The following is a 9,808-nucleotide window of genomic DNA, read 5'->3' on the forward strand; positions in this document are numbered from 1 at the left end:
CGCCATTGAATGATTACTTTATTCAATCTCCAATTTGTTTGTCCAACCAAAAAAAGAAAAAAAGAAATTTATTTCGACGAAAGAAATGGTTAGTACAAACTATAGACTGTAGATTAATAATGATCATTAGAAATGATTAATTTTGACAAAACAAACGGTTAGTACGATTTAAAGACTGTAATTAATGATAAATTTAGGTAAATGGTGGTTAACAAGTTCATTCATCGCTTTAAGATCAGGAGAACCGGCCCTTCTTTTTTCCAAACATAGGAAGAGGAATATTCATCAATTTCCATTAATTGTATATAACATGGTTAGATTTCTCTTTAATATGTTATAATAAATTTCTTCTTCAAGATTTCTCTTTAATATGTTATAATAAATTTCTTCTTCATTGAAATGTCGAGAGAAACTCTGATTCTTCAACATTATGGTTCTAATATCAATAAATTAGAATACAATATTTTTATCTTTAACAACAATAATTATATTTAGATTTGAGGATATATATACTTGGAAGTAAGAAACTAGACATACATCGGATTTGAGGAACGATAAATTTATTTGGAATTAAAAATTAAAAAATTATCTTTTTTGTAGAAAATTTTAATATGAAATCTATTCTCTATTGCGAGTGCTCTTTTACAGCGACCAACTCAACTGCAATGGCTCTTTGGTAGAGGTACAATAAATTGCAAGCTTGGGTTTACTTAAAGGTTGGACCTATTTGAACCCAACATTTTATCTCTTAACACCCCCAATATCAATAATTCTAATGGGCCATTACCAAATGACCCATTAGATTGCATGGTTGGATCTCCTTAAAGGTTGAGGCTATTTGAACCCAACTTTTTATCTCTTAGTACCCCTAATATAGTAATATCAATTATTCTTCAATTTCAATTATATGATCTGTGAATTTAGTTAAAAATCTAAAATCAAATATCAGGCATAATCAAAATCTAATGGGCCATTAGATTGCAAGGTTGGGTCTATTTAATCGCAACATCTTATCTCTTGATACCCATAATATCAATTATTCTTCAATTTCTATTATATGATCTGTGAATATATTTAAAAATCCAACATGAAATATCAGACATAATCAAAATTATCGACGTGGCAGGAGATAAACAAAGGGTAATTATGGAATTAAACGCTCCTAATATTTTCAGAATTTCAATGATGGATATCAAGAAACGGGGGATAAAAAGAAGGGTTTCGGTTTCAAAGTCGAGAGCCGCACTCCAAAAGAAGAGGCTCGGCCCGCCCCATTGTTTCAAATTCTTGGGCCCTCAATTCGATCGCCATTTGTTAAGCCCAATTTCATCCGCCTATTCGCCCAAAGCTGAATGTGCTATATGAATAGTTATACCTACAAACACAATAAATGAAATCATGAACTATGACAAAGTTATTTATTTATCACGATCACGATCGCGATCATACTGAAACATGGCTACATACCCTAATTCCTATAGCAAAGCCCAAAGGGTTTGGAGTAGAGTTTTGTTCCCTAATATTTGAAAGCAGCTCAACCAAAAAGCAAATTTGAAATGAATAAAAAGGAATAAATTTATTGCCATTAAGAATTTATGGTCATTGTTTCTTATTAAGATATGTCTTAAAACATCCTTGGGCGTAGTATGATTAGCCTTAATTAAATGCATTTTGCACATGCGATCATTCATCTAAATTTAAGTAAGAGTACAAGAGAAATTTTGATATTTAATGAGTGAACTTTCCCTTATTCAAACCATTGAAAAAAAAAAAAAAAAACAAGAAGGAGATGTCATTAACACCCGATTATGAATACAATATCTCTCACTAATTGCTTATGCAAGTAGCCCTTTCTAGAAATTAAAGATATTAAAAGAATAAAAATTATTAAATATATAGTGCTTAAGGATCTACAAAGTAAACACTGACATTTCCCAACATGTGAAGCAAAACTCACATGTTTGGACATATCTATCTACATACGTTTCTCCCTCTTCCCTTGTTTTCATTTTTTCTTAAATTTAATAAAACAAAAAAAAAGGACGGTGCTAATTGCTTTGAATGAAAAATAAAACAAAAAAATAATGATAAAAAAAAGTGAGAGACAAAGTCTTCTAAAAAAAAAAAAAAAATCCATCAGCACTAACATTTTTTTTTTTTCTAGAAGAAAAAAAAATTGACGGTGCTAATTGCTTCGAATGAAAAATAAAAAACAAAAAATAATAATTAAAAAAAGAGAGAGCGAGAGAGAGAAAGTCCATCGTCCATGTGACCGTTGGTGTTTAATCAAATCAAATCCCTCATCTCCCCCAATCTCGAACCACGACGTCCACCAATTATTCCTCAAGACTAAGATTTTTTCTCCGAAATGCCAAAAGTACCCTTGATTGAAATAAAACTTTCAGGTCCCGTCCCGTAATTTCCTCTATCAATAAGTGGTCAAATAACAATCCCAAAAACGCATCGTAATCACACGCTCTCCACATAAAATCACGAGTCATCATCAGCATTTTTCTCTTTACAGTTGACACTCTCACTAGCACACACTCACTCAGGCTCAGCTCGCTTAACGATTACTGTTAACGTTAACAGATTGTACCGATTAATGGCGAGTATGGCGTCGATCGGATCGCTCAAAGTTCCGTCATCTCCGTCAACTGCAGCAACGTCGTCTAACTCCAACAATCACAGCCGCAGGAGTGTGGTTAAACGACTGGCGTTCTCGTCGTCTCAGCTCTCCGGTGACAAGATTTTTTCTAAAGCTGTCACCGGTGATCGGCGAAGGGAGAGGCGTCCGATCGTTGTGTCTCCTCAAGCGGTGTCGGATTCGAAAAATTCGCAGACTTGCCTTGATCCTGAAGCCAGTCGAGTGAGTTTCTTTCTCCTCTAGAGTAGGGGAAAAAAATATTTTTTTTTAACTCCTAAATAAATCTGAAACCGAGCTTGCATGAAGCAGCTTGCACATGGACGGATAAAGTTGACATCCTAGCATTCTTTTGCGAGTGCTTGAGCTTGAAAGAAGATGGATTGTGATCGAATAATTTTTGTTTAATTGTTGAATTATTACTTGTGTCTGGTTCATGTCAAAATAGGGAATTAAAAAAGAAAATAGTTTGTTTAAAAGATTTTACGTAGAGTTTAAGTGTAATAGCTAGCGCATGAACTCACGATTGAAAGAGGAAGAATTGTGACTGAGTTTGTGTTTTCTGTGACCGTTTGCAGAGTGTTTTGGGGATTATACTTGGAGGTGGAGCAGGGACTCGCTTGTATCCACTTACGAAGAAGAGGGCAAAGCCTGCTGTTCCATTGGGAGCTAATTACAGGCTGATTGATATTCCTGTGAGCAATTGTTTGAATAGTAACATTTCAAAGATCTATGTTCTCACTCAGTTCAATTCTGCGTCCCTGAATCGTCACCTATCGAGGGCGTATGCTAGCAACATGGGTGGTTACAAGAACGAAGGATTTGTTGAAGTTCTTGCTGCACAGCAGAGTCCAGAGAATCCCAATTGGTTTCAGGTGATACTGAACAGCATTTTTAGTGTTTCAGAAGTTATTTAGATACTGTTAACGCTTGTGTGTTATTAATTTGATTTGGATAAATCAAACAAGTGTTGTATTAAAGATTGGTAATCTCTTGTTCTTGGCCACGCAATTCTTATCAAAGTTAGGTTCAATGATTTACAGGGTACAGCTGATGCTGTGAGGCAGTATTTGTGGCTGTTTGAGGAGCACAATGTTCTGGAATTTCTCGTTCTTGCTGGTGATCATTTGTACCGAATGGACTATGAGAGATTTATTCAGGCACACAGAGAAACTGATGCGGATATCACAGTAGCTGCGCTGCCAATGGATGAAAAACGGGCTACTGCTTTTGGTCTGATGAAGATCGATGAAGAGGGACGCATAATTGAATTTTCTGAGAAACCAAAAGGAGAGCAACTTAAAGCTATGAAGGTAATTTTTTACTTCTTTTATATTCATTTATTTTTCATTTAAAGATTCAGACGTGATATACTGTGGTAACGCTCTGTTTCAGGTTGATACCACCATATTAGGTCTTGATGATGAGAGAGCTAAAGAGATGCCTTACATAGCAAGTATGGGTATTTATGTCATCAGCAAAGATGTGATGTTAAATCTGCTAAGGGATAAATTTCCTGGAGCTAATGATTTTGGAAGTGAAGTTATCCCTGGTGCAACTTCCATTGGGATGAGAGTAAGTATCCTTTTAGTTTCTTTTTTGTGTTTTTTTTTTTTTTCAGAGATCTCGTTTACTTGCATTGTTAACGAAGCAATTAGTTCCATCTGAGAAATTGAAATTTCAATTAAAGTGATGCAGTATAGTTCACTGACTTTACAACTTTTTAATTTGCTTCCAGTCTTCGGTGTTCCTGCAGTTTTCAGGTGCCTAATTGCTTTTTTTTTTCAATATAGGTGCAAGCATATTTATATGATGGCTACTGGGAAGACATTGGAACAATTGAGGCTTTCTACAATGCGAATCTGGGGATCACCAAAAAGCCAATTCCGGATTTCAGGTAGTTGTTATTCTGTTCTTCAATTTATTTTCATGCTACTGGGATGATCATAACTGTGACCTCTGTTTTACAGCTTCTATGACCGTTCTGCTCCAATCTATACACAGCCTAGATATCTACCTCCTTCTAAGATGCTTGATGCTGATGTCACTGATAGTGTAATTGGTGAAGGCTGTGTGATTAAGGTAAATTCCTGAATTTTGGTTCAGCAACCTTTGAAGATGCCGTTGATGGTTATCATTTATGGCGATCACTGTATTATATCATAATCCCAGTCACCTAGTCTTTCCAGTGTCGAACAGTCTTGTCTTTTACATTAACTTTTCCTATCTGTTGCCAGAATTGCAAAATTCACCATTCTGTTGTTGGGCTTCGATCTTGCATATCAGAAGGTGCAATTATCGAAGATACTTTACTTATGGGAGCAGATTATTATGAGGTAGGTAGCCTGCCTTAACAATATTTTCCTATTATGTTTCCATTCTAGATGCGTAATTTATTTGAAAAATTTTGTGGTTGCATGTTAAAAGGCTTTGGGATTCCAATTAGCTCAAGTGACTATTTTACTTCAATTCTTTTGCTCTTGTAATGATTTCACTTTTACTTTCTTGCTCCAGACGGATGCGGACAGGAGGTTTTTGGCTGCAAAGGGTAGTGTTCCAATTGGTATTGGCAAGAATTCTCACATCAAGAGAGCAATAATCGACAAAAATGCTCGAATTGGGGATAATGTGAAGGTTATAGTTCTATTTCTTAATTTTTTTTCACCCCTTAATTCCTGTTTATCTTATCAAATTGGTGCAAGTAGTCACTATGTCTATTGATCTCTTAAATATATTTTAATTTTGTTATACAGATCGTCAACAGTGACAGTGTGCAAGAAGCAGCAAGGGAAACAGATGGATACTTCATCAAGAGCGGGATTGTCACAATAATCAAGGATGCCTTGATTCCCAGTGGAACCATAATCTAAACTGTCGTCTTCTCTTCTCAGTTTCATCCCAAGCTACGGGCACCTTCCCCTCTACGCTCGAGAATGTCGTAATATCGAGTCTGCTTCCACTTTACCTTTGGCCATCTTTTTGCTATAAGCTGTATATTTCCGGGCGGTGTAATGTTAATTATGAGAGGAAAATAGGACCTGGAAAAGGGACATGCTGTAAAGGTCTAGTTATGCAGAAATAAAATCTTTCATTCTATTCTAATGTCTGCATCTACCCTCTTTATCACATGGGATCTGACCTTTGCTTTTTTTTTTTTGGGTGAAATTCACCTTGATTTTGTTCCAAGTCTTGAGGATGATCGATACTCATTTGGTCCTAATTATATAACAGTTAAAGGATGATTAATAAAAGGGTACACTTTCAACTGCCGGTTCATTCTGCATAAAGACAATAATATGAAGTCTTAGTTTATGAACTTCAAATAAAATGATCCAGTTTGTTCCTTTTCCACCTGTTCCTTTAAGTATTACAAACTCTCTGTTTATCGTTGAGAATTTATTAATTTAAAACACACCAATCGACAATATATAAAAAAAAAAAATACTGCCTTTTCCTTATTTCTTTTAAATCAATGAACCCGGCCGGCCAAGTAATTGAAGCTTCTCAGCCGTTTAGTTCAGTTCAAGCTCAGGTTCCCTTTTGTTTTAGCTTTAACTTAGTTTTATTTGCAAAGCTGATTATTTCCTTTTAACTATTTACTAAAATATGAACTCCAATCGAGGAATGTTAAATAAAATTATGATTCTAATATCTAACGATTCTAAGGTTGATTTACAGAAGAATAACTTTTTCTGTTTGTCGTCGCATTCGAGTGAGAAGCATACAGTACGTAGCTACAAAAAAAAAAAAAATGATCAGATGGGTGCTTAGACTAGTTAAATTAAGGAAATAAAATATATTCTAAAATTTCTTATGTTGAAAATAAAAGTTAATAGAATTCAAATCTTCCTGACATAAATGGGAAGAAGATTGAGTTGGCTAAATGATAAAAAAAAAGGAATAAAAAGCCAATAACAAATTTTAAATAGCTGTATATAAGTGATGATTAAGATTATTTTTAATTACGAAATCGACCAATTTAATATTCTTTATCCGGATAATTTGAAGCATCTTTTTCTCTATTTTTGACGTTTGAAAATGTCCTAATCGAGCTTGAAGGTCAAAATAGGCTGATAATGTATTGAAGCATTCGAAAGGATTATTTAGAAGCTTACAAAAATTATAATATTTGTCTGGTAAACAAAAGGAACCCACCAAAACTAGATTGCTTGGCCGGCCAAGACAATAGACAAGCAGCACAATAATGAGAGACACAATAATAATCAACAGAATGATTTTATTAGTACACATAAGGACATAAACCTTCTTTTTATAATAGAAGTAAATGAATATCCATAGTAATTATGCTTCTCACTTCTCAAAACAAGATATTCAATTACGGTTTCCAATATTTCATTTACGAAATCATGTCATGGTACTTAACGTATCTCACCAGGACATTTCTAGTTAATTAAAACACGGAAAAATATGAATGCATGAAACACAGGCTGCGGCATAGCAATCCTGAGGAATTTCCTCATTCTGTATTAGCCTCAATTGAAATGAAGCATGCTACATATTATAGAAAATTAGAAATTAACAGCAGCCTCTCCCAATGAGACCACAAGAACAGAAAGCAATTTTGCAGAACATGGTTGCCACATATATTTATTGTATACGACACCTAATTAAGTGTCTGATCAGTTCTGAAAAGGAATAATAGTGGTGGCGATCACATTTAGATTAGTCTTCTTTCTAGCTGCCAGAACAAATTTCTCAGTCATGTCGAGGTCTTCTAGTTTGGTGCCATTTGGAAGTTTCCAATCAAAATGATATAACAACTGAGCGAGTGCAAGTTCAATACTTGCAGTAGCAAATCCAATGCCCGGACAAATCCTCCTTCCGGAACCAAATGGAAGCAATTCAAAGTGGTTTCCTTTAAAGTCAACTGAAGAACCTTCAAACCGCTCCGGTTTAAAGCTTTCAGGATCTTCCCAGATTGCCGGATCTCTCCCCATTGCATAAATGTTTATGAAGATCTTGGCACGAGCCGGCACCGTATACCCATTAATCTCACCGCTTTCAATTGATTCTCTAAAGGATAACGGAGCCGGAGGGTGCAACCTGAAAGTTTCTTTGATAATTGCTTTCAAGTAATCCAGGTTTTGGATGTCCGGCTCTTCGATTTTGCTCTTTCCTTTGCATTCCTCTCTTACCTCTTCTTGTGCCTTCTTCATTACTCCAGGGTTCTTTATCATTTCTGACATTGCCCATTCAATTGATGTTGCTGAAGTCTCACTCCCCGCAGCAAAAATGTCCTGTAATTTACACATCTTGTTATTCTATAGAGTTATTCTCTTTTGCATATGTCTGAATTTTGTTAAAATCTCAGCCAGTATTTTTCCATATAATGATGTTGCTTGTACGTCTGCACTTGAGAATTTTTATATGATTATATATTACATGGATAAGTATGTTTTTTTCTGTCAAGATTCTGTATAATGATGGCATTAGTGCAAAGGACTTACCAAAATGATTGCTTTAATCTGGTTGATTGTGAGATGAAACTTGTTCTTATTATCCTCCTCATAACTCAAAAGTGTGTCAACAATATCTTCCTGATCATCAGCCTCGACATGATTCCCATTCCTTTTCAACCTATGCTCTGTGAGAATTTCTTCAAGAATCTTATCCATCTTCTTGTGAATGCTCAATACTCTGGCCTTGACCCCTGTTATGGAACTAAGAAATTCGAGTGAAGGATACACGTCAAAGATGTCGAAGCCTCCAGCAAGGCTCATAGTTTCCTCGAGCACTGTGATAAAATTTTGCCCATCTTTGCGCTTGCTACCAAATGCTGCCCTAGCAATAAGATCATTTGTCATGGAATAAAACTTTTCACCTAGATTAATGGCATGTCCCTCAGATGATGAAATGAATTGAACAAGATTCCACATCTCCTCTTCCCTTATCGATCTGAATGATTGCACGCGCTTACTGCTTAAGAGCTCCAGGGCAGCTATCTTTCTCACCTGTTTGCAGTAATCATTGTAAGGAGAGAAAATCAAACTTTGATGATCATATGATAGTATACCAGCAACATATAACTCAGGCTTTCCCGTAAATTTGAGCTCGTTAGTCTTGAACACCTCTTTGGCTGCTTCAGCTGATGAAATGACAACAGAAAAAACCTGACCAAGCTGTAGCTTCATAACAGGACCATATTGTTTGCTTAATCCTGTAATGGCATGGTGCGGCAATTCATGACGAGCCAACTGATGCAAGTTGCCTATAATAGGCAGAGGTTTTGGCCCTGGAGGAAAATTGCCTTGGCCTTTGGAGACCTTCCAATGTCTAACAAGTACCAAGAAAAAGAGAAGAGAAGTTAAAATGACAGGCAATGATGATGGCAATGTGAGCATTTGGGTTAATGAAGAAGAATCCATTGACTCTGTGTTGAACAGTTGAAGTTTTGTTTGCAAAGTAAATTTTTGTGAAATGCTTGATGTTGTTTAATTTGGTCCTTCAGTCCTACTTATATGGCAGTTTTGGGATGATAACTAAGAAGAAACAAATATGAGCATTTTCCTTCAGTCTTACTTATATATGGGATGATAACTAAGAAGAAACAAATATGAGTATTTTGGTTGTTGAAGAAGAATCAACTGACAATATAAGTGTTAGTTCTATGTGGATGCTTATATATATATATATATATTACCTCTTTCGAACTTGAAATTGTCAACATTCAAATTAAGAAGCCGTATGTTGGAGTCAGTCAATTGTAGAAAATATCAATTAAGGACGACGTTAATTTCAAAGACATTTTTAACGTTTACGTTGGTGACAATTGTTTCCGACGCAAGGAGGAATAATTCGGGGCTCGACATGCCATGCCAACAATTCAACTACGTATTGTTGGTAAAGGTGGCCAACGGGCGTGCTGACAATCAAACCAAGGCCTGTGAAGATTCATAGGCCAGTATTGGTGGGTCGTGCCGTGCCTTTTTTTTTTGTTAAGCCTAGCAAGGTCCACAGAATGAGCTCACGTGCCGTGCTCGGGCGTATCCAAAAAAAGCCTATCAATTTTTTTTTTCTTCAAGCCCACGTACTTTTTTAAGTCCACGTTCCTAACATACTTTTCCAAGCTTATCGGCCCATCTAATAATAATAACAATAATAACAACAACAACAACAACAATAATAATAATAATTTTTATTAAC

At 35.6% G+C, this 9,808-nt stretch overlaps 2 protein-coding genes across 2 annotated transcripts; one reads left to right on the forward strand and one right to left on the reverse strand.

Annotated features, from left to right (window-relative positions):
* The first annotated feature begins 2,605 nt into the window (after nucleotides 1-2,605).
* Nucleotides 2,606-5,514, forward strand: LOC102625409 (glucose-1-phosphate adenylyltransferase small subunit 2, chloroplastic-like). Its single transcript, NM_001288925.1, is given in 9 exon segments — nucleotides 2,606-2,869; nucleotides 3,223-3,519; nucleotides 3,688-3,957; nucleotides 4,040-4,219; nucleotides 4,438-4,541; nucleotides 4,615-4,726; nucleotides 4,882-4,980; nucleotides 5,159-5,278; nucleotides 5,398-5,514. Coding segments are annotated over 9 exon segments (1,563 nt in total).
* A 1,445-nt stretch (nucleotides 5,515-6,959) lies between these two features.
* Nucleotides 6,960-9,234, reverse strand: LOC107175697 (desmethyl-deoxy-podophyllotoxin synthase-like). The gene is made up of 2 exons (XM_015527387.3): nucleotides 8,113-9,234; nucleotides 6,960-7,902 (listed from the first exon to the last, which is right to left on the reverse strand). The coding sequence occupies exons 1-2, from the start codon at nucleotides 9,028-9,030 to the stop codon at nucleotides 7,285-7,287; spliced, it is 1,536 nt and encodes a 511-aa protein (XP_015382873.1). The 5' UTR covers nucleotides 9,031-9,234; the 3' UTR covers nucleotides 6,960-7,284.
* Between the last annotated feature and the right edge of the window lie 574 nt (nucleotides 9,235-9,808).

This window comes from Citrus sinensis, chromosome 2, assembly GCF_022201045.2.
Source record: "Citrus sinensis cultivar Valencia sweet orange chromosome 2, DVS_A1.0, whole genome shotgun sequence".
NCBI classification, from domain to species: Eukaryota; Viridiplantae; Streptophyta; class Magnoliopsida; order Sapindales; family Rutaceae; genus Citrus; species Citrus sinensis.

Excerpts from the sequence above, each read along its gene's own strand:
- LOC107175697 (XM_015527387.3), bottom strand. The coding sequence starts at position 9,030 with ATGGATTCTTCTTCATTAACCCAAATGCTCACATTGCCATCATCATTG. Across the intron at positions 7,903-8,112 it reads AGATTAAAGCAATCATTTTG|GACATTTTTGCTGCGGGGAG; the intron begins GTAAGTCCTTTG and ends TGTAAATTACAG.